Genomic DNA, 24,793 nt, shown 5'->3' on the forward strand with positions numbered 1-24,793 from the left:
ATTCCTGGATTCTCTATTCTGTCCCATTTATCTCTGTATCTTTCCTTTATCTAATAGCACTCCAACTTGATTACTGTAAATATATAGCAGGCCTTAATATTGGGTATAATGATTCTTATATTTTGTTTCTGCAACTGTTTTAACTATTCTAAGTTTTTTGCTTTTCCATAAAGTTTTAGAATAATATTGCCTATATCTACAAAAAAATCTTTCTGGGCACAATTACTTTTAAAAAATCAAATGTGTGAGATAATAAGAAAAACCAAGCCTATGGACCACTGAAATTAATAAATAATTAAAAACTGTTTAAGAATTACGTTAGCCTGAGTACATACTATTATACTGTCTATAATCTAAACAACCTAATAAACCTGCTTTTTCTTGTTTTTTTTCTTCTTTAATAATAGTAAGTTAAGTGAATTTTTATGAATCCACATTAAACATATTTCCAAGAGGTATGTTAAAATTTCAAATCGGAGTGTGATGATACAAGTAAAAACAGAGATGAAGGCTTTGAAAAAGAAGTAAAAGCACACATAGTAAAGTAAAAAAGTTAAAATGGAAGATCTCTCTTGGGTAACACAAGACTTGTGAGACATTTATGGGCCTTGTTACATCAAGTAACAGGTCAAATAAACATTTATAAGGACAACAAGAATAAGTCTAACAGGTAGGGATTTGGCTGTTCTTATACGAAGGTTTGAATCACATACATAAGATTTCAATGGTCTATTTATTATAACATTTACTGCATCTAAATTTCCAAATTTTTATTCACACATTAAAAGAATTTTAGAAGTTAGACGCAGTGGGGGTGCCTGGGTGGCTCAGGCAGTTAAGTGCCTGACTCAGGTTTTGGCTTAGGTCAAGATCAAACAGTTCATGAGTTTGAGTCCTGCATCGGGCTCTGTGCTGACAGCATGGAGTCTGCTTGAGATTCTCTTTCCCTTTCTCTATGTTCCTCCTCTGTTCACGCTGTCCCTGTGTCTCTCAAAATAAATAAATAAACTTAAAAAAAAAGAAAAAGAAACCGGACACAGGATAGAATGAAGAAAACTATAGCTTGGTTTATATCCCTGGCTTTCCAACTTAGATATGATGTTCCTTTCTTATCTCCACACCACGAATATACAAGAGACAAGTGGCATAACACAAGATTCAGAGGGTTAGGCTAGAGAGACTTAACATATTTTGCCTGAAACGAGGAAGCCTCAAAAGAGAGAGGAACATGTACTCCGATTATAAAATACCTTCAAGGAACAAAATGTAATGGAGGAAGGAAATTATTCTAAATTTCCATGTAGACAAGGAAATGGCCTGAAGATAAGGGAGATAACATTTGAAGTAGATATTAATATAAAAAATTCTTATACATCAGAAATTCTGAACACTTGAGATGCCTGTACTTGAGAAGGAAAGTCCTCCATTAGAGATGTTCCTGCACTCAGACCCAGCTGGGAACAAAAGAGTAGGGATATTAATAACCCTTAATACTGGGGAATATTTTCATAATGTCCTCTCCAGGAAATACAAATGGTGTCATTAGGGAACAAAAACTAAAAGAAACTCTTGCAACAGACTTCTGTATCAGAGGAGAGAATTTATAGGTCAAGGTAAAGCTCCTCACAGTGTTTAATCACAGTACAAGATTAGAGATAGAAGGTAATCTTTTCATTTTCTCTTCTCTTCAAGCTCGCATTGCTAGAAACAAAGCAGCATTTCCCCAATTAGGTGGTGAGCATTAGAAATATTAAGTGATGACACTTTAAGTATTTATTTTATTGAATATGTGTGTGTGTGTGTCTCAACTTTGAATTTTTGTGAGAAAGAAGAGAGTAAAGACTGGAATAACAGAAAAAAATTGTTACATCATGCTTATTGTAAACTCTTTCAAGTTAGGTACCAAGGGCAAGAAAGTATACAATCATTTCTTTTCCTAAATATGTTTAATAATGTGTTATGTTAAACTAGTGTAACTATGCTCTTAAATCTAAATTATCTATACATGAGCAGTTCTTGGTTTAAAACTATACTCAAAAGATAGCTGTTATCTGACTTCATAAGACATATCCTTTATATAAAACTTTCTATTTACAGGAGATTCAGTGTAAAGATCTTTGAAGAAATAAAAAAAGGAAAAGTTCAGCCACTGCCTTTTACTTCTGGCAGGTTTGAGATACATTGCTAAAAGAGCCAAACTCCAAAATGTTGACAAGAGGATGCTTTCTCCATTTGATGATCATCTGACAAACCACAGAAACAGGATATTTTTAGACAGGGGATCATCTGTCTGTAGCCCTGGTCAAATGTGCCACATACGGCACATGCCACTTGTGAGACAGCCTGGCACCATGGGAAGCATGGAACTGAGACAGGTGAGGTTATAAGTGGACAAAGGTAGGCTATTTTAGAACTCCAGATAAAAACTAGTGCCTATATTCCACTCATTCTTTATGATTCTGAAGTTACTTATCACACATTTTCAGCCTAGACTATTGCCAAACCAATGGCCATTCATTGCTTCATTCAATATACATGTGTCTTAGTTTGCCATAACAAAATACCAGATGGGCTGCCGTAGCAAAATACCATAGACTGCATAGCTGCAATAGCAGAAATTTATTTTTCACAGTTCTGGAGGTGGGGATGGCCAAGATCAGGGTGCCAGCATGGTGGATTCTGGTGAGAGTTCTCTTCCTGGCTTTCAGAAGGCTACCTTCTTGTGCAAAAGCAAGCTCTGTATGGTGTCTCTTCTTATAAGGGCAGTAATGCCATCACAGGAGCCCCACCCTCATAACATCATCTAAACCTAATTATCTCCCACAAACTCCATCCCCAAAAGCATCATGTTGGATTAGGACTTCAACATATGAATTTGAGGGGACACAATTCAGTCCATGTGCTTTGTGGAGATTCTGTGTACACCTATCCTATCTACTTACCATGGATTTGGGAAACAGAGGGCTTTAGAATTGAAATAAATTACTTCACCTATCAGCAAAATACTAGAAATGAAAAATTAATTTTGACTTAGGAGTTTCTTTTAGCAAAACACTATTTCTAAAGAATATGTCCATTTTGCTTGGAAACTCAGAAAATCCAGAATTCATTGTCAAAACTTGTGTTTTGTTTTGTCTTATGGGTACACTGACCCTTTGGACTTACCTTTCTTTTTCTCTTTGCTTTCATCAACTAATGGGAATGATTCTATACCTTTGGGGGTTGATAGACTATACTATTACATTTTAGATGGGTTTACTTTGCAGAGATATGACATATTTCACATATTCGGTTGGAAAGTTAGCCTGATCTTGGGGAATAAAAGAATTACCTGCAATTAAATGTGGTTTCATTTAAAATTGGCCTCTAAGGGATTCTTATGTTAATTATATTGATGTTCTATTCATAACAATAGAAGACTATTGAACTAAGGAAAGCTTCCTAGCAAGGACCCCTGCTGCAGAAAATATGCAGCTTCCTGTTTATCTTTAAAGAGCAAAACTGAAACTTAATCTGCTATAAATTTGCAAATGCGTTCTGAATGGTTGAAGGTCAGATACAGCTACATTTAAATCACAGGAATATAAGTACTCCCTAAGGCACTTTTACTAAAGGTACAAAACAACAGTCAAAAACTAAATTACTGAGCATTCACTATGTGCTATACATTACCCAAGACACAGTGGGTATATGCAATAGTGAGGAAGTTGGGGCTCCTCTCTTGCAGGGCCCATGGTCCTTCAAATATGACTCTCTTAACAGGTAAATGGAGATAAGGTACATTAGAGGTGTAAAGTGTATATTTGCATGTACAGTCTGATGAAGAAAAAGATAAGATTTCTAAACCTCATGAGGGTCCAAATCAAAACCATTGTCAACAGATATGTAATGTTTAAGGAGCTGTAATCAATGGTGGGACACAAGAAGTCTTTGCATACATGGTCATTTTCTCCTATCCAAATTCTCTCCACTTCTTTCTTTTTACAACTCTCACCTAGACTTCACCTAATTCCAACTAATCTTCAGAGCTCAAATGAGCCACTGATTTCTCTATGAAGCCTCCTCAGAGGTCTGGGCCTGGGTTGGACTAATTTATGTGCCTAGTACAACCTGTGCTTCCCTTATCAGGGGACTTATGACATTACATTGCAATTGGCCAGTTATTGTTTATCCACAACACTTATAGCAATGCCAAGCACATAATAGGTGCTCAATAAATATTTATTGATCAATGAATGCATGAATGTTCTCTGTTTTTGATTCCAGATTACATATAGAAAAACAATTGATACCTTCTAGTTTAATGAAATGGTTGAGTAATTGTTTCTGCAAGTTCAGTTTCTGCCCTTTTATTATTTATTGAGACTCTTAAAACCTTATATTGAGAATCAAGAGACCTGGGATCTGTTCTCAGGCCTGCTCCTAATATGTTGTTTGGTCATAGGCAGGTTGCGTTATTGGGATCTGTGTTGTCTCATATCTAAACGGAGGTTTTAAGATGAAACTTACGGTCTTTAAGTAGTAGTACCCATCAGAATCAGCTTGGAACTTAAAAATATATGTAGCTATTGATGCTAGTGTCCTGACTCTAGAGATTTGGATTCAGTGGAGAATGGGTTACATGATATCTCAGGCTCCTCTCACTTCTCACTGTACCACCTAGGTCCAAGGCCCATTACCTTAGACCCTGACTATGCTGCTGGCCAACACTCTGGTACCTTGGCCTCACAGCCTCCATCCTCTCCTCTTTCCAGACTATATTCCTCTGAACAGTTACTTTAAAACCTAGCTTTATCAGGTTCTGATCAGACCCAGCAACTGTAAGTGGCTTCCCACAGCCCACAGAAACCTTTGAATCAGAACCTTACCCCACTTTTCCCTCCTCTTCTCCCACTGAGAATTTTCATACCAACAAGATGCTCTTCATCTCTTCCCATAAACAGTTGCTGTCCTTACCTCTGTGCCATGCCCCCACTGTCAATCCCTTTCACTTCTTTCTGCATATATTCTACCCCATGAAATTTCCCCAGAATACTCCAGTCCACATTGTTCTCTCTTTCCTAGAAATCCTTAGAAATCCTCTTTCTTTCTTAGAAATAAAACATATTGTCATGTCACTTGTATTAGTAAATGATATTCTGAAATGAATCAGTGGTTTAATTTGTCATTTACTCTCAACTCTTAGTCTTTTATAGGTTGGAATTACATCTTCCTTATGCTCACAGTACTCAAAACATGAAACTCAGTATATACTTATAAATTGAATAACTGTGTTTAGGGTGGTTAGGAAAGTCACTCTGGCTGGGTGATTTTTGAGCAGAGACTGTAATAGAATGAGGAGAAAAAAAAAAATAGAATGAGGAGAGATCATGTGGGTATCTGGGAAAAAAAGCATTCCATGCTACGGGAACAGTAGATGCAAAGTCCTTGAGGTAAGGATATGTCTGGTATGTTCAAGTAGCAGCAAAGGGGCTGGCATGGCTGGAATGGAATGAATGTGGCAGGGGGTAGGGAGTGGAAAGAGATAATGCCAAAGAGGTAACAGAGCCAGATCATTCTGGGCTCTTGAATAGCAAGGTTTTTGAAATTTTTATTTTCTTTTTTTTTTTTTAAATTTTTTTTTTTTTTAACGTTTATTATTTTTGAGACAGAGAGAGACAGAGCATGAACGGGGGAGGGTCACAGAGAGAGGGAGACACAGAATCTGAAACAGGCTCCAGGCTCTGAGCTGTCAGCACAGAGCCCGACGCGGGGCTTGAACCCACGAACCGCGAGATCATGACCTGAGCCGAAGTCGGCCGCTTAACCGACTGAGCCACCCAGGCGCCCCTGAAATTTTTATTTTCTTAAAATTTATTTTATTTATTTTGAGAGAGAGAGAGGGAGTGTGAGCAGGGGAGGGGCAGAGAGAGTAAGGGAGAGAGAGAATCCCAAGCAAGCTCTGTGCTGCCAGAGCAGATACCAATTGCAGGGATGGATTCCACAAACTGCAAGATCATGACATGGGCTGAAGTCAAAAGTCTGACACTTAACTGACTGCGACACCCAGGCACACTGACTGAATTTTTTTTTTTTTGAGATGGAAAATTTCAGGAAGGTTTATGGCAGGGTAATGATATGATCTATTCTACTTAAAAGCATCACTCTGGCCCTGCTATCAAAAACTGATATTGGGGCACCTGGGTGGCTCAGTTGGTTGAGCGTTCGACTTCGCCCCAGGTCATGATCCTGCACTTCGTGGGTTCAAGTCCCGTATCGGGCTCTGTGCTGACAGCTTGGAGCCTGGAGCCTGATTCAGATTCTGTGTCTCCCTCTCTCTCTGCCCCTGCACTGCTTGCACTCTGTCTCTCTGTTTCCCCCAAATAAATAAACATTAAAAAAAAACCTGATATCAAGACTGGAGGTAGGAGGTCAGTCAGGAGGCTGCTGCATTAGTCTGGGCAAGAAATGAAAGAGAATCAGACTAGAGTGGAAGCATGGCAGATGCCTGACTAATTCAAAGGTTGACAATATTTGCTGATGGGTTGGATGAAGGGTATAAGAAGAAGAGAGAACTCCAAGAACTTAAGGCCTGAGCCACTAGAAGAATTGGGGAAAACTGTGGGAAATGCATGTTGGTGTAGGAGGGATACCAAGGATACTGATCTGGCTATTTGAAATCCAAGATGCCTGTTGGTCATCCAAATGAAGAGATTGAGTGGGTAGTTGGATCTAAGAGTCTGGAGTTCAAAGGAGAGGTTAGTCTTTTTACTGGGGAGAGTGGGAAGATGGGAGGGAAGTTTGGAGCTTGAAAAGTGTAGGAAGATACAGTTTATTTTAAACCAAGTCTGTTCTTGCCTCAAGGCCTTTGTACTTGCTGCTCCTCCTGCCTCCACCTCCTCCCAGACTGCCCCTTGGCTGTTCTTCCTCATCTCAGTCCTCAGAAAGGCTGCTCTGACCATGCCATCCAAGTATCCTCCAGTTTCACCCAGGTCTTCTTTGCCTGTCTTTTATTGCACTTACCAACATCTGAAATAAATTCTAATGCTTATTTTTCAATCTTTAAGATCCATGTCCCTTCACAAGAAAGCAAGCACGGTGAAAGCATATCTAGTGCTACTGGATGAATCCATGAATGAATGGAGGAGGGAAAGGTCATATTTGCATTTGGAACACGCTGGAACCCAAAAGAAAATGAGCAGTAGATGGACACAGAAATTGACCCATCCCTTAAAGGAAAGATCTCTAAGATGAGTTATTTTGCTGATTTTCTTCCCATTTGGGATATAATCAATTGCGATCCTTTTTTTCCTTTCATTTAGAGTACTGTTAGGGGGTTGATTTCAAAGATTTTACACTTTCTTATCATTAATCTGATAAATCAAACCCTACAGTGGACCTACAATTGAATTATGTATTGCTTTTACCCTTGTGGAAGTCCCATGACCTTGCAAAGGGTAAGTAACCACTTTCAGCAAAAATGTCAGTCTGGTTTCAAAATACATTTTCCAGGATAGTACAACCTTGCTACACAGTTCCATTTTCAGTTCAACATCATTTTATCACATGGAAGCGATACCAACAGATTGTTTCAGTGGAAAAGCCTTCCACTGAATTCAAAATAAATGGAGTTTTTTTTTTAAACTAAATCTGTATTAGACAAGCAGAACTTTCTTTCCTTCATCTCTCTTCCTGAACTTGAATCATTTAAACCTAAGGTCACTGAGAAGGAATGCAACATAACTTTGGTATATTTTTGCATAAAATGAAGTTTGTTTTTGGATGCCTTGAGCAGCCAGGAAGGGTACTGTAAATAGGATTAGCTCTGGCTCTGAGTCAACATGCATAGATGCCTCTGGCTTTGGAAGTTTATTTTTATGTAAGTAAGGTGGATGTGGTAGTAAACTGTGGAATAATCCTTGCCACTAGCTGAAATCTTCAACAGAGTTTCAAAAGAAAGGCTAACAGATCAGAAGAAAGCCAATATTTGGTAAGTAGTACCCAACTTATGGCCAGGTTGCATTTCAAAAGTCAACTTATAAGTTTTCTGTTAAAACAAGTGGTTCTCAACTTTGGTGATTTTTGTCCCCTCAGGGAATATTTGGCAATGTCTGGAGACATTTGTGATTGTCTACAACTAGGGGGCAGAGGACACTACTGTTAATCTTGTAGGTAGAGACCAGGGGTCTCTGCTTAACATCCTATAATGTACAAGACAGCCCCCACAGAAAAGAATGATCTGGCCCCAAATGTCAATAGTTTGCTGGGGTTGAGAAATCCTAGTGTAGACACTGGATTGCTTTTTCCCATAGGAGCAATGTTATAAATGGTGATAATGTTCCTACTGTGGAGGGCTATTTTGGCAAAGATGGCTATTTAACCTATTCTTATCATTCATGGTATGCTGCTGTAACTGCATAAACCACATTTCCTAGCATCTCTTGCAGCTAGGTATAGACAGATGGGAGGTTCTTACAGTGAAACAAGAGCAAAAGTGACAGATGTCACTACCAGGCCAAGGCTTCTATGAAGTGGATGTTCCTACTCCAGTCTCTCTTTCCTCTTCCATTGGCCAGTTATAAATCACAGGGAGTCCCTGTAGCAGTGATTCCCACACTTTAGCTACATCAGAATCACCTGGAAGACTTGTTCAACCTCAGATTGCTGACATTCAGCCCCAGAGTATCTCATTCCATGGGTCTATGGTGGGGCCCAAGAATGTATATTTCAAATAAGTTCCTAGGTGGTGTTGATACTGCTGGTCCAGGGACCACACTTTTAGAATTCTTGACTTAGGGAATTATGATGCTACAATATGGAAAGAGCCTGGTGATGTTTGAGTCACCATCTAGAGGAGAGGCATCATTTTCCCTGCTTCCATGTCAATATCAACCCTGGCCTGTAACACGAACCAGAGAGGATTTACTACTATGGTTCAACCAGTGAATTTTGAGAGTCTCTGAATTCCAGCAGCTTAGCTTATCCTAAAGCTCTCTACCTTAACTCTCTCTTTCTCCTACATGTCCCTGTAGCATCACAGAATACTTTTTCAACTGGTGAGAAAATAGAGGCTAGGAGTGGCCAAGGTTACATAATAAATGTTTGGCTGGTTATCAATCTGTTTCATCCCCCCTTTTGAATATTTAACTCACAACAAAGATAAAAGAATCATGGTTATCTTAAATTTGAGTTTTAAGGAAAAATGCAAAAAAGAAAATTTTCTTCCCCTCTCCTAAGCAGAAGATCAATCTGAGGTAACATTTTAAAATAGCTATTTTCCCTTTTGCTCCTCCTCCCCTACTCTTTCTGCACGACTTCTTATTCTTTCTTTCTCTTTCTCCTATTCTCAGCATCAGTCTCCCCTAATCCACAATGACCCATTTTAGACTCTCCTGTCAAAACCCCCATTTCCTTTTGCAGCCAAAATTAGCTTCCTGCCAGGAAAAAAAAACAATTGAAAACAATCAGAAGGAAGAAATCTGTTGAGGAAGGATAGCACACAATCCTCCTGAATGGCGTGCATTTAAAAATACTTGTTAACATGCATACTTTCACGTTTACTTGTGGAATTTAAAAAACAGCTTCAGGAAAGTCCAGTGACACTTTTCAGACGCTAAGGGAAGTGGGTGGTGAGTGGGATGAGGATCCTATAAAGGGAGGGCAAGGCTGTCATTCACAGGCAGGGCACCTGCCTTGGTGTCTGTTTCTTTCCTCATGTGGAACCATGGGTTTCTAAAGTAGTTCCTGGTGCTTTAGGAAGGAAGATTTCTAGGCAAAAGCAGAGGAAGACTGGGCAGTGGGCCTGAGACCCAGCCCTAGTCACAGAGGTTTGGTCTATCTGTGAAAGACTTGGTTGCCCAAATAGCATTTGAATCCTTCTAATATATCAGAGCTAACGCTAAAAATTCCTAAATTACTTAATGGCTCTCTGGACATTTAGCACCGGCATTTTTTTTTTTTTTTTTAACGTTTATTTATTTTTGAGACAGAGAGAGACACAGCATGAATGGGGGAGGGGCAGAGAGAGAGGGAGACACAGAATCTGAAACAGGCTCCAGGCTCTGAGCTGTCAGCAGAGAGCCCAACGCGGGGCTTGAACTCACAGACCGCGAGATCATGACCTGAGCCGAAGTCGGACGCTCAACCGACTGAGCCACCCAGGCGCCCCAGCACCGGCATTTTTGAAAGTAACTGCTTCTTTCTCATTTGTGCATATAACTTGGGTCAATCTTTAGTGACTTCTTTCAAACTCTATCCATAGAACCTGAGGGCAGAATTAGAGGGATTGGTGCTTACCACAGACAGACATCCTTTTTGAACTCAGTTCATGTGTGTTGATAGTTTTCTAAGGTTATGTCTACATTATAACCAAACAAGCAAGCAGTTAGTAAGCAAATTCAGGCAGAAAATGGGGGAAAATAAAGTAGATTATTTGTTTGCCTCAATGGACAGGTTAATTTGGTTAAAATTATCAGATATTTGTGATATTTCTGAATTCTGGACATCCTGAAAAACTGAAACGTACACAGAAATTTCCTGAATTAAATGATAAAATTATTTCTTTTTATGTATCCTAGAATCTTATCCTTGAAACAGGGAGAGGTGACAGGCACTCTGGATTGTCTCCTTTCATCACTCAGTGGCTTTCAGGGGCTGGCATGCTCCTGTTGGCTGCACTCTCTCACTAGATAGGATGATTGGGTTACCTACAAGATCTTGCCTCTTTTGCACACTCAATAAATGTCTAAGTAGACTGTGACATTATGCATGGGTCAGTTTGTCCCAGAGTGGGCTACACCACATTTTTCTCATAAAAACTGGTACATGGAGTTATAGCACTTTGACTTATGTATTTAGTGCCAGGAGTGAGTCACTGCTAGAAAGAAAGGCAGAATGTCAACAACTGTCCTTAAATGAAGGGAAGGAAGGAAAGAGGAGTCCTTGTCTTCCATGAGTGTGTCACTAACACTTCACACTGGCCTGAGATGGTATCTTTGGCAGCGATATGATAGTCAAGCCTATTTTCTGGAATGAAAACCTCAGTCTCTGATAGGAGGTTTTCCAGAGAGCAGTTGTGAGTTTATATGAATCATGTCTCTGTAAAGCACTAATGGCTGTCTCATCTGTGGTAGTTAAAGAAAGTGATAGAAACTCCCACCCGTTGAGTATTTCCTAGGTGGCAGTTCCATGCCAGGCATTTTAAATATATTTTCTAGTTCTATTTTCAACATTGAACATCTAAGGTAAGTATTATTATCCTATTTTACAGCCAAGGGAGCCGAAATTTGGAGAGGGTTAATCATGTAGCTCTGTGTGGCTGAGCCTGCTTGAAAGCCTGAGCTCAGTGCACTTCACCAAAACAGCAGTTTATATTCAGAAAATATTGTGGTGTGCCAAATGGCAGAATCTAATTTGTTGCTTAAAATTCAAGAGCTGGAAATTTTTATTATAAATTTATTTTGGAGCTAAGTGAAGAATGATAACGTTTTGACCTAATAATAGGAGAAAACAACTCTATGGGGCTGGCCACAGGTCTAAACTAGTTCTCAGATGTTCTGAATTTATCATAACCAAAATAAACGCTTCTCAGCCTTTGAAGCTATGAGGATTTAATGACATCTGAAATTCATATGGGCCTACTATATCTGTCTACTCTGTTCACAGCAATGGTGCTCATGGTTATTTCTTATTCAAGGTGACTTTTTCTGTGACTGCTTGATACACTGGTTAAAACACTTTTCATGTCTTATTTCCTGCATAAGCTGGTTAATTCTGTCCCATTTGAAGACCAGAAGACCTATGTCAGTTGTCTACTTTGCTCACTAATGCCTACCCCAGGCCACAGTGAGAGATGAGGGCTCAGTGGAAGTTCATCTCCTCTAATGAAGAAAAAGTTCTGAGCCTATGCTGCAGATAGTTAATTCCCATACACTGGTAAGGGAGAAATAGTGGCCTAATTAATTGCACAAGAAATGGCCAGGGAAGGAAAGATATATAGCATGGGACGGTGAGAGAACACTGGACTCTGAGTGAGGGGACTGCAAAGAGGTAGGCCTGGCAAGGAATGCTTGACCACATCCAGTCTGTCTCTCTGGAATTATGAAGAAGGGAAGAGGCAAGGTAAGAAAGAGCCTGTTGCTTAGATGGCTCAGACTCTCAAATAATCCTTGTATATGCATCTAAAGAAATCTTTTCCCAAGCTGAAGTTAGAGTCAGCCTGATCTTGATTCAAATCACCTGGCTCATGTAAGTCTCAGGGTTTTTAATGAGATCTTAGTTATTTTATTTTATTTTTCATTTAAAACAATTCTCTTTAAAAAATGTTTATTTTTGAGAAAGAGATAGAGCATGAGCGGGGGAGGGACAGAGAGAGAGGGAGACACAGAATCAGAAGTGGGCTCCAGACTCCGAGCTGTCGGCACAGAGCCTGATGTGGGACTTGAACTCATGAACTGCAAGATCATGACGTGAGCCAAAGTCCAACTCTCAACTAGCTGAGCCACCCAGGTGTCCTGAAAGATCTAAGTTTTTTAACGGAAAAACAAACACATCCCTCCAACATAAAGCAGGCAAAGATTTGAAAAATACTCTCAGATCCAAACGGTACTTTTGTGAAGTATTAACAATGTTTACTGTTATCAACACTCAGTGAAGGGTGAAAGTATTTTCTTTCATTTAAAAAACGAAATGTTTTAGTTGTTGATCTCTTTCCTTAAAATTATCGTTGCTTGGCTCCTACCTGTGGAACCAGGTAAGCTTGGTCTGAGAGGTTCCCATGGACCAATTCTGGAATTAGGAGTTCCTAGGGCTGACAGAACAGGAATGGATAGTCCTTAAGTGGTCATTTTAGTGTAATGTACAATTTTAGTTGGGTAGAACATGTTGTAGGTTGTTCATTTATTTGCTTATTTATCTACCAATTATTTGTGGAGGGGTACTCCATTTCATCTAATGTGCTGAGTGCTGATGTGGGTTTATAAACCTTCTAGCATAGAAGGGATTGCAAACAGGCAAGCAAAAATTCATGATAGAATTTGAAGGGTACCAGGAGAGGAGAAGTATTGGGTGCTCTGGAAACAGATGAGAGGGACCAACCCAGATGGAGTTATCGAGGCTTCCTATAGCAAGTGACGTCTAAGTCAAGATCTGAAGAAAAAAAGAAATTAGTTGAATAAAAGAGTGAAGGTGCATGGGTATGGCAAGGGTTTTGAGCAGAGGGAAAGCCTGAGTGAGTAGGGGGAAAGACTTCAGCAAGCTCAAGGAAGTGGAAGAAACTCAGTAACTGGGTAAACATTGTTAATGCTGATCAGACGGCAAAAGGAAGAACAAGAAGACTGGCATCTAGGAGGGTCTAAGGCAAAACAGAATAAGGTAGAAGGAATAGATTGAAGAAAGAGGTTCAGAACAGAAAACCATGAATTGTGATTATGTTCTGGGATGTGCTACTCAAACTTTCACATGCACATGACCTACCTGGAGATCTTATTAGAAGGCAGGTTTGGCCTCAGTATTTCTAAGGAACTCTCTAGTGATGTTAACGCTGGTCTGAGGAGTGCACTTTTGGTTATCAAGGATCAAAAACATGGAAGTGTCCCTTTACACGGTGGCTGTTAATTGTCGTGAGGCAGTCCTGGTAGCTTAATGGAGTTCTATTAGCTCGGGTAGTAACAGACACAGATTCTTGTTCCTAAGCAGTGCTGAGACAATGACTTTTGCTCTTTACTTTCATGAATTCCTCTTGTTTTCTTCCTGGCTGCAGTTGATATGTCAGCTGGGTAAGGCCACTTCTGAGTCAGTCTCAAATTGGCTCTGACCATGGCATGACTGACTAATGGCTCACCAAAACGACATGGGGAAAGGTGGTCTTCTCCACCTCGCCAGTGGTTCTTAAGTTGTCCTTCTGTAGAATACTGCTGTTCTGTGAGCTGCTGGCCATAGTGTTCCCTAACACTTGAATAACAGTGGTGGTCTTTTTACCATTGAGGGGGAAAGATGAATGCTAATGGAAAAATTTTCTTAATTTAAGTTTTTCTTCCATGACTTTCTCTTAATCCTTTGAGGCCGGCAGCCATTCGGAGGCTAATAAAGAGTGCTGGTGGACAACCAAATGAGCAACAACAACATTAAGCAGCAGAGCCTGGGGACGCTAGTGCTGCTGTCTTCATGGCAGTATGAGCTTATGGATGAGGTTTTATATTATATCGGTACACTCTGGCCACACTGTCCTGGTTAAAATTCTTCCTAGTTTATGCAGTAACGCACATCAGGGTTCCAATGTCTCTCCCAAGAGGAGCAGAAATGGACAAACGAGAAGCATGTTCTCTGACCTGTTGTCAGGCTCCTTCACCCTGCTCAGGCACTTCCAGGCCTTCCTCCCATTCAGACGAGCACAGTGGCTCTGCACAGAGGCTCTGCAGCCCAGCAGGCCACAGTCTCCAAGTCAGTGGTTTCAGGAGGGCTGCCAGGGCTCACTTGGGCTTGGCATTTCCCCTCCTTCCAGCAACTCCCGGCTCTTATTTAGTTTTAAATTAAATAAAAATTGTAGCACATGGATTTGAATTAAAACAAGAGGCCTGATCTTTGTAATATGCACCACATCAATAGGAAAGCTAATTTGTGCGAAGCACATCTCCTCCTTTAATTTAAACCACAGAACTCTGCCTCTTTGGTTTCAAGGGAACTGAGAGCTGGGGCGGGGCAGCTCACTCCTGGCATTAACTAGGGCTGTGCTCCAGGGCACCAGGAACAGTTTCAGGAGAGCTTAGTGTTCCTCTTAAGCCCTTTGTGCTGGGTGTCACACGATACACCAAAGCAGTTCCGAACTCCTGGCCTTGAATTTAAAGAAGGCCTTAAAAATGTCTCAGGGTAAACTTCCTCCAATTGACTCTAAACTGCAACCTAGCTACCAGAAAGAGAATCTGCATCACTGAAAGCTTTCCAAGGCAGAGAGACCACTACTGAACTTGAGGCTATTCCTCATTTTCAGGTTCCAAGTCTTTGTGTGTGTAGATTACCAGTCTGTGCCAGGTGAGGAATTCAATCTGGGTTCTGACAGTTGTTTCACTCAGTTTCACTGGCTGTAGTGGCAAAAGGTGGAGGCTGGGGTGGAGACGGCAGTAGCACTGTCACCCATGAACAATGTGAGCTTTACTCAAAAACACTGCAATCTACTCGGCACCAAGCCCTTGTTTCAATGCTCACTGCAGGCCCCACTCACTGCCAGGAGATGGGTGATAAATACGGGATCCCTTTGTAAACTTTCACCTCCAGGGGAAATTTGTATATTTGGGGCACCCTCTTTAAGAAAAATAATACAAAAAAAAATCTTTTACCAACTTTATATACTATCAGATACACTTCCAGGGCCCCTCCAGGATCTTGGAAGGGGCCCGTGTGAATGAGGAAGCCTGAGGCATAAGCTTCCTTGGCTTTACAAGTGAATCCACCTCTGTTAGGCAGGCATTGCCAGCTATCCTCCTGCCCAGTGCCAAAAGGGTATGCATAAGGTGAGGGTAAAGATGATAGAAGAGATTTATTAGATGATAGGTGTAATCAATTAAGACAAAGTTCTTGTTCTGATCTGACTGGGTTTTGAATATATTTTAAGTTTATTTATTTATTTGGAGAGAGAGAGAGAATGAGCAGGGGTAGGGACAGAGAGAGAGAGTAGAGAGAGAGAGAATCCCAAGCAGGCTCTGCGCCATCAGCACAGAGCTCGATATGGGACTTGAACTCACAAACTGCGAGATCATTACCTGAGGCAAAATCAAGAGTCGGATACTTAATTGACTGAGCCACCCAGGTGCCCCTTGACTGAGTTTTGAACCACCTGAGGTGCACTGTCTTAGTGAACCAAATTTAGTCCACACAAAGCCAAGCTCTCTCTAGGCTGCAAGTCTCTTAAGGGCAGGGTCCATATCTCTGTGTTTGTTCCTAAATACCTACCCAAGAATGTGTCATTGAATGTCTGCTGAATGAATAGTTGGAGACTGTGAATGAGTAAATGTGTAAATAAATCCACACCCCATTTTAGATAAAGGGTCATTGTTTACAATCTCTACAGGACTCTGAAAAATGTTTTGAACTATGTAAAGAAAGGCTCCAAATAAATGTATTTTTGGAGTATGGACAACTGGATTCTGCCAGAGAGCTACTAAAGCCATACATCTTATTGGGTAACTCAAACTACTCTAGGCATAGTTAAGAACATTAGGCTATATTATAAAGCAAATATTTTTAAATTTTTTTATTATTTTATTTTTTGAGAGAGAGAGAGAGAGCAGGGGAGGGCAAGAGAGAGAGGGAGTGAGAGATTCCCAAGCAGGCTCCACAATCAGTGTGCAGAGCCTGATGTGGAGCTCAGTCTCACAAACCTTGAGATCATGATCTGAGCTGAAATCAAGAGTCAGATGCTTAACTGACTGAGCCATCCAGGCTCCCCTAAAGCAAATATTCTTTAAAGGGACTGGCTTTTTCTTCTGGTTTCTGGGTGTTGTTGTCATACGCCCCCAAAATGCTAGACAGTGTGTTACGTGATCTGCTTCTTTACCTCCTCCTCTGGCTTATGTTACCTTAAGTTGACCTCTTAAATTATTTATTTCCTGGCAAATACATTTAAAATGTTAGATCCTGAGTGAAGGCAGAACATGTCAAAATTCACACAGAAAATCAAAGCTGAGTCTGGAACATTCTTTTCTGAAGACAAATACTGCCCTGCACATGGTGAACTCACCTGATGCTTCCTACACTCCAATGGGGGTCAGTAGGCACAGTGTACAACTTGAACTGATGGTTGGGAAGGGTGTCACCCAAATGTTTGATTTGTTGTAAAATGGTCAATGACTGGGTTTGCATGAGAGACATGTTAGACATGCTGGGATTGGCCTATGTTAGGAAGGGCCTGGTTTTAATTCTCTTGAACTTGAGGGTAAATCTGAAGTAGTGTCATGTGGGTGAGAAGGCTCTAAATTTGAAGTCAAGAGGCTTGGGTTCAAGTCTCATTTTCATCTCTAATTGGTTGTGAGATTGTGGGCAAGATAACCAATCTCTCTATGTCTCACTCACTCTGTCTCTCTCTCTTTTTAATCTGCAAGAGACTAATAATGCCTATCCTACCTTGGTCTATATCTGAGTCTCAACTCATTGCTCCTAAAAGGTCTTAGAAAGTTTAGAGTGACTTTTAAAAAAATGTTTGTATTTATTTTTGAGAGAGAAAGAGAGTGAGAGAAGAGAGAGAAAGACAGCACATGAGTGGGGGAGGGGTGGAGAAAGATGGAGTCAGAGGATCCGAAGCGAGTTATGCACTGAGAGCAGAGAGCCCAATGTGAGGCTCGAACTCACAAACTTGTGAGGTCATGACCTGAATCAAAGTCAGACCTACTAAGCCATCCAGGCACCCTTACAGTGACTTTTGAGTTGAATATCTATGATTCCATTATGTAACCATATAACATTGCAATTTCTTCATTTTAAAGCTAGGAAGATAGCTTTTTAGTGGAAAATCCAATGTTTTTCCCATCATATTGGGAATATCATCAATATTATTAACTTGTAATTAAAATGGCATTAAAAATAGAATAAGTAACCCAATCTCTTTGTTGTTCAGATTCACTTCAATGTGAACAGCATACAAAACAAAAATCTAGTCAAATTTATAAAAAGAAGCCCACTTTGACTTTGAGGTCAAGCTGCTGAACTGCTAACAGTGAGTGACTGATGCTCAGCAGATGACACAGATGCTCAGTGTGGAAGACAATGGGTGTCAGTCTCTGGATTATAATCATGTACAGTAAGTGTCCTAAAAATTTGGCATGATAGTCTTTTTGATAATTGGAACTAGCTGATTGGCATTCTCCTGAATTAAACTAATAATATCAACTCCCTTTATGTCATGGGGGTTATTGTTGTCCCCCTAGAGGGTGAAGATGCTTTAGAACAAGGCCAGATAGTAAATATTTTATGTTTTGTGGGCCATGCGGTTTCTGTGGCAACAAGTCAACTCTGCCTTTATAATGCAAAAACAGACAAGACAGTATATAAGCAAAAAAGTGTAGCTGTGTTTCAACTTTATTTACAAAATTGGTGTGGGCTAGCTTTGGTTCAAAGGTCATAGTTTGCTGACTCCTGGCCTTAGAATATCATAAAGATACCATCAAATTCTAGGCCTCCTAGGAGGGCCTGGGTGGTTCAGTCGGTTAAGTGTCCGACTTTGGCTTAGGTCATGATCTCAAGGTCCACGGGTTCAAGCCCTGCATCAGGCTCTGTGCTGACAGAACAGAGCCTGGAGTTTGCTTTGGATTCTGTGTCTCCCTCTCTCTCTGCCCCTCCCCTGCTCATGCTCTTTCAGGGTATCTATCTCTCTCTCAAAAATAAGCATTAAAAAAATTAAAACAAAAGAGTTTTAAAAAAAATTCTGGGCCTACCCACATCCCTGGGTCATACATACTGCTGGCCTCAGTTTTTAGCACAGCTTTACTCCTAAAGCTAAGCAAACACAGAAGGTGCCAAACCCTGGAGGAATCATCAAGCCAGGTGGCCATTTGGGCAGGCGCTTCACACCCTGACATGGCTATCCCAAACCTCACACCTTTCTCAGAAGTGATCTTTGTAAAATAAAGCATTGTTTAAAATATAATACTTGAGTTTTAAAAATAAGCCAAAGTAGTTATTCTCTGGAGTAAAACTACGGATGTTTTGATGGGAAGGAAGGAAAAGTGCTTTCCATTTCCAGAATTGGGTTGCAAAAGTGCAGCTCAGTGCTGACTTCCTATTTACAAATGATCAAACTTGCCTTTGTTTACCCATAATAGAACTCAACTCATTTCCAAAGTTCATTGCTGTTCTAAGTCAAAGATCACCTGTCAGTTGAACTTATTCTCTTTATGACTCTTTCACTTTGGCATATCTGGAAATGGAGGGAAGCATGGTCAGAGGCCCACACAAGGGCAATTTTAAACTCTGGGTCTTCATTTTTTTTCCATACTTGATTAAATAACTCCTTCTCAACCTGGGAACTACCCACCCCTTACTGTGTGGAACAGGCTACAAGGGAACTGAAGGTGAAACAAGCCTTTTATTCCTAGTACTACTTCTGAAAATGTGGATTTTGAGACACTTGGGTGGGTTCAAAGTGGAGTCTCACAGACCTGGATTTAGGAATGCTTTGTTCCTTGCCCAAGTTACACAACCTGTGTGAGGTTCTGAACTTCAGTTTCTCCATCTACAAAGTGGTTTAATATATACTTCATAGAACTGATCTATAGTGAGCGGCAGATAGTAGATATTCAATAAATGATAGTTTCCCTCAGTTTTTCCATATCCCCTTGTATGCCCCAAATTCTATTTGTTTGCTCTATTCTGAGAGTGTTTATTATACTCTCAGATATATTCCCACGAACTGCCTCTGAGGGTAATGTAAGTGTATTCACACATAGAAGGCATGTAAGGAAAAAGCTTTCTGAATAAGGAAAGACTGCTGGTAGGAAAATTGATTGAACAGAAAGAAATCACCATTCCCAGAGTAGTTCAGGGTCAGAAAATTCATTTGGTTTATTTTCTTTTGGAATAAGGTACCTTCAGGTATGGTTTAAATAAGTAGAACATAGCTTTTTGAGAGCAGAGAGCTTGTCAGTTAATACACCCGTGTTTAGAACTGCTCTGGGCAATAGGTAAGTGCACAATTAATACCTGTTTTCTCAACTAATAACTGAACATACTTAGATATGAGTTACTTGTGTATTAACCATGGGAAGTTCCTGGAGTTTTGCATAGGGAAGGAACAGGGATTTTAAGGAGAAGTCTTTTTTTTTTTTTTAATGTTTATTTATTTTTGAGAGAGAGAGAGAGAGCAAGAGAGCAGGGGAGGGAAAGAGACACAGGGAGACACAGAATCCAAAGCAGGTGCCAGGCTCTGAGCTGTCAGCACAGAGCCAAATGAGGAGCTTGAAGGCACGAACTATGAGATCATGACCTGAGCCGAAGTCAGACACTTAACCTACTGAGCCACCCAGCGACCCTGTAAGGAGAAGTCTTAACACTGGACAAATGTGGCACCATTTACATACTGTTTACCTTCAAGTATGCAATTTGTGAAATGACTATGCAAATTCTCTGATATGAAAATTGATCTGAAATAAGTTAGGGGAATGTCTAATACCCATTCTAGGCCAGTTTCTGGCAGATACTTCAGTTTTATTTTCCTTCTGGAAAGAGAAATCCCCCTGTTGCTCATGGAGTACCAGCATGGCACTAGGTAATGATGGGGTAAAGAGTAGTAGATAGCCATGGGGGTAAGAGAATCAGGAGGTCTCTACGTCTCCTGCTTTCCAGGTGCTGCAAAAGTGAGAAAACAGTAGTGCTAACACACAACAGTTCACATACCTGAAAACATCATCATGTGCTGAAAATTCCAGGGGATCTTCTGTTTTCGGCCCAGATTCAGGAGGAAGGAGAGGGGGTATATGTTGCAGGCTCTGGCCAGAAAAATTGCCAGCTATAGATAAGCACGGAAAAACATTGAGGAAAATGCTACAATTGAGGGTGCCAGTCCTTGAGCTGTCACTGTTACGTTCTTAAGCTTCTCTACTTTATGACCCAGAAAACAGGGACAAATATGTCAATACGTGTTTGTCCAACTTGCTGCCAAAACTCATCTTTAAATGTCAACTCCTTTCCAGAAATAATAGAGAACTCTGCTTTTCTTTGAATATCTACTTGGTTTAGAATTGTTAGCCCCATACCATTTCAATCACTGGAAATTTTCTCATCACATTTATGTTGCTGATGACTGACTCTTTGCTCAACTCTGCCACCAAATGTGAGGCAGAGACCGTTCAGAGGCTGTGGCATTATCTTTTCAAGCAGCACTTTAGAAAGGATAAATGTACTTCTGCTCATGATTGCCATCTTACTTTCCATCAGTTTATACTCCCTGTATCTAGCAAGCTTCACTTCCGTTTTTCTTTTAGTTGATTTGACTTTAAGAGGAATTGCTTGTCTAGATGTATAATACAGCTGCTGCTTTAGGAGGTATTGTGCTGAAGTCCAAGCTTTGTAGGTTAAAATCTAGGAAAATATTGATGGGAGTCATCTCTCCCCTTTTGTCACCCAGGACTCCTGCCCTGATAGTCTGTCTATCCCAGTTTGTCCTTAAATAGGATGCAGTTATTTGGGAAGAGGGAGCTACCGTCTACGATGTAGGGTTGGATGAGATTGGAGAGTTCAGCTGAATGTTCAGTGAAAAGAGGACAAGAGGCAAACGCAGGTGCTTAGCTGGAGCAGGGCTTACAGAAGTGCGGTCAGCTCTCCTGGCTGTCAAGATCACCTGCCTGTGATCTGATAGGACATCTGCCTAGTTCCTAAGTGGAAAGAAGGACAACAGTTGCTGACTGTCCTTGGAGACATCCCCAGCACCTCACTATCCTTTCAGACAGACATCCATTCCTACTGGGGAATGCTTATTACCCCAGGCCTAGAGCTCCCAAAGTCCTCTGCATTAAAAGTAAGGCCTACATTTTATGTTATTTTACTTATAGGAAAGGGCTATCTTATTAAAATAGACTTACATGTACACAATGATTAAGACATTGAAAGCACATCCATAATGCCAATTTCATCTGATTTTTACTCTGTGTATCCTATTTTCAAAGTCTTCGCTGGAGAAAAGATTTTGCCATCTTCTAATGAAAATATTTCTAAAGCTTAGTAATCTTGGCTATATTCTGACACATTCTACTGCAGATTAAGTATATTTCTCTGTAAAGAGTAGATTGACATATTTTTATGTAAATGATTTATAATTTAAAAACATACTCTGAATATTCAGAAAATAAATATCTTTTGAATATTTATTTTTGAGTATTCTATTCTCCTTTAGTTTTCCTCGTTTATTTCTCTCAGTATTTTCCAAACTTCTTATCTTGAACCATAAGCACTTAATAAAGGTCTGAATTTCTTAGCATCTTTTCTCTCCTAACTAGAAATTACGTATCTGCCAGAAATTTGAGGCTTGCAGTAAACTTGAGGAAATTACTTTAACAATTTAACAGAATGAGTAAAAGTAAGTAGTTTATTCTTTTCCCTCATCACTCCATGTTCTGTATTTCAAAGGATACAAAGGCTCCGAGTATAAAAAGAGCATTAAAGATATGATTCTGGAACGTGAACAGCGCCAGGCCCATGTAACAGAAGATGACATTCTCAGCCAGGAAGTTCATAAATTCAAACAGCTGAAAACAAAACAGAAACCAAAAACCATTAATTATGACTTAGGTTTGAATCCACTTAATATCTTGTGACTGTTTTGGTGAGTGGATGGTTCTCTTTTATCTGTGTGTGCAGCTTCTGGAGGGGTGGGTGCAGGCCCCCTGACTACCCTGTCAGGCCCTCTAACTCTACCCTGGCTCTCTACCCAGGGACAGATGTGGCAGCCATGTCAACATCCCATCTTCCTTTCCAGCTACAAGGCAGCCAGAGATATACCTGGGTATATTAACCATCATGATCCTTCATAGAACAGTTCCTACAAGGATGAAAGACTATTCCTTGCTCTAAAACTGAAACTCAGTGACTGCTTAAGGTGTACTTTAGGAAAGGTTGCAAAGATGGTGTGGCTGCTTCTGACATTACTCAGTAGATGCACTTGAGTTCCTAGGCCCTGAAAACTGTTCAAAAAAAGTTTTAGCTAGATTGCCTTCCTCAGGTAGGCAGGAGGGACAAACTTGGAAAACTTGAAAACTTGGAATAAGAATGAATGTCAGTTATATTTCAATATCAGGATGATCAGTATATTTCAAACCCGAGACAATGAGACTCATTAAATTGACTGATGTAGGTATATCCATTAAATGTCTACAATTTCTAGCTGGTAAAAAGAAAATGATTAATCCCAGGGATCAGTTTATGCAATGAGAACACAATAGATACATCAAATTCAGTCAAAGGAATGGAGTAATAACATGCTATGCAGAAGGATGCTCCCAAGAGTTATTCTTAGATCATTAACTAAACAATTTAAGTTGAACATGAAAAACGTTCTCCAGCTTCCACATTAGATGTAAAAGGGAAATGTGTCCAGAGGCTACAACAAACACATATTTGGAAGAGACTTTAGCTTATGTTCCAGAATTTTCATTTGGAAGTTTCTGAAACTTCATTCTCAGACCTACATAAATCACCGTGTTAGGTAAATGTCTCTGGAGGCATTTCTCTTGACTTTTTAAGGACTCATTATTTTTTCATGTAATGTATTTACGGCCCCACAAATAATGCCCAATACCTGCTTACCGACAGTTGACAGAAAGAAAAGCAGAATCTTGTCAGAAACATTATTTAAAGCCAGTAATAGAAATAAAGGATTAAAAAAGACACAGCTCCTGTGGTACAAGATGGTCTTTCTTCAGTGGCAGTGATCATCAATTATCCTGAGGACTCGTTTCACATTCTAGGCCTGCTCATCTTAATAAACACTGTCACCCAAATAACCACCAAAAACTTAAAACCATGGGAGAAAATAAAGGGGATGGGGAGCACTTTGCTACCTCATCATATCTTTACTTTTGCAGAAAACGAGATTTGGCCACTGTCTTCATTTGCTCAGTCTGTCATAGCAAAATACAATACTGGGTGGTTAAAACAACAGAAATTTATTTCTCACAGTTCTGGAGGTTGAAAAGTCCAAGATCAAAGTGCCAGCCAGTTAGGTTCTGGTGAGAACTCTCTCTGGTTTGCAAATAGCAGCCTGCTTGCTGTGTCTTCACATGGTAGAAAAAGAGATCATCTCTCTCATGTCTCTTCTTGTAAGGGCATGCATGAATCTCATTCATGAAGGTTCCACCCTCATGACCTAATCAGCTCCCCAAGCCCCACCAGTACATACCACCACACTAGGGGGTAGGACTTTAACATATGAATTTGGATGGGGGGGTGCAAACATTCAGTTCATAGCAGCTATCCAGTTTCTAACATTAATAAACACATGCAAGATTAAATTCATAGAGTCTCTTCTCCTGTCCCCATCCCAAGTACTGTAGAGAGGACATTTCGCCATCTAGCATCCATTTGGCTTCTTCTTGGTGGTCACACCCCGATTTCCCTGGGATCCCTCTTCTTCCCCACTCTCAGATCACATGCTGACACTTCCATACTCAGATATAGAATATATGATTTAGGACTAAACCACTCAAATCAACGCATTTCTCTAGTCAGCATGTTTGGTGCAGAAATAGGTGTGGTGCATTCAGAGCCAAAGAAGTACAGTGAGATCTTGGCAGGAAATGCTGGGACAAACACCCCCACCTTTTCACTGTGTGAGAAAGTAGGATGCAGGCCAGGAGCTGCTGTTAGTCACCTTGTGATTAAGGGGAAATAGCTCTCTGAAAGAGAAGCCATGTCCTGATGACACTGCTTAATCTGTGTTCGACCTCTCCCAAAGCAAAATCTATCCTTGGACTTTTGAATTAAAAAGACAGATGAACATAGGGGAACAGAAAGAAAAATAAGATAAAAACAGAGAGGGAGTCAAACCATAAGAGACTCTTAAAGACAGAGAACAAACTGAGGGTGGCTGGAGAGGTGTTGGGTGGGGGAATGGGCTAAATGGGTGATGGGCACTATGGAGGACATTTGTTGGGATGAGCACTGGGTGTTATATGCAAGTGATGAATCACTAAATTCTACTCCTCAAATCATTATTACACTATATGTCAACTAGCACTTAAATTAAAAAAAAAGATATGACAAATAAATTTGTAGATCAATGTTTAATGAAACAAAAAGATAAAAATTTATTACCTATTTTCTGCAACATGCCAGTTTA

General features: G+C 40.2%; 1 protein-coding gene across 11 annotated transcripts in view; it reads right to left on the bottom strand.

Moving 5' to 3' along the window:
• SLC9A9 (solute carrier family 9 member A9) overlaps positions 1-24,793 on the bottom strand; it is a 703,484-nt gene that overhangs the window by 209,369 nt on the left and 469,322 nt on the right. For all 11 annotated transcript variants that reach the window (XM_058730134.1, XM_058730131.1, XM_058730132.1 and 8 more), the window contains 2 exons: positions 22,092-22,205; positions 20,359-20,470 (listed from right to left, as the gene is read on the bottom strand). In XM_058730134.1, coding sequence (XP_058586117.1) covers positions 20,359-20,470; positions 22,092-22,205 — 226 coding nt within the window. The remainder of the gene's footprint in view (positions 1-20,358; positions 20,471-22,091; positions 22,206-24,793) is intronic.

The sequence above is a fragment of the Neofelis nebulosa genome, chromosome 5, assembly GCF_028018385.1.
Source record: "Neofelis nebulosa isolate mNeoNeb1 chromosome 5, mNeoNeb1.pri, whole genome shotgun sequence".
In the NCBI taxonomy this organism is placed as follows: Eukaryota; Metazoa; Chordata; class Mammalia; order Carnivora; family Felidae; genus Neofelis; species Neofelis nebulosa.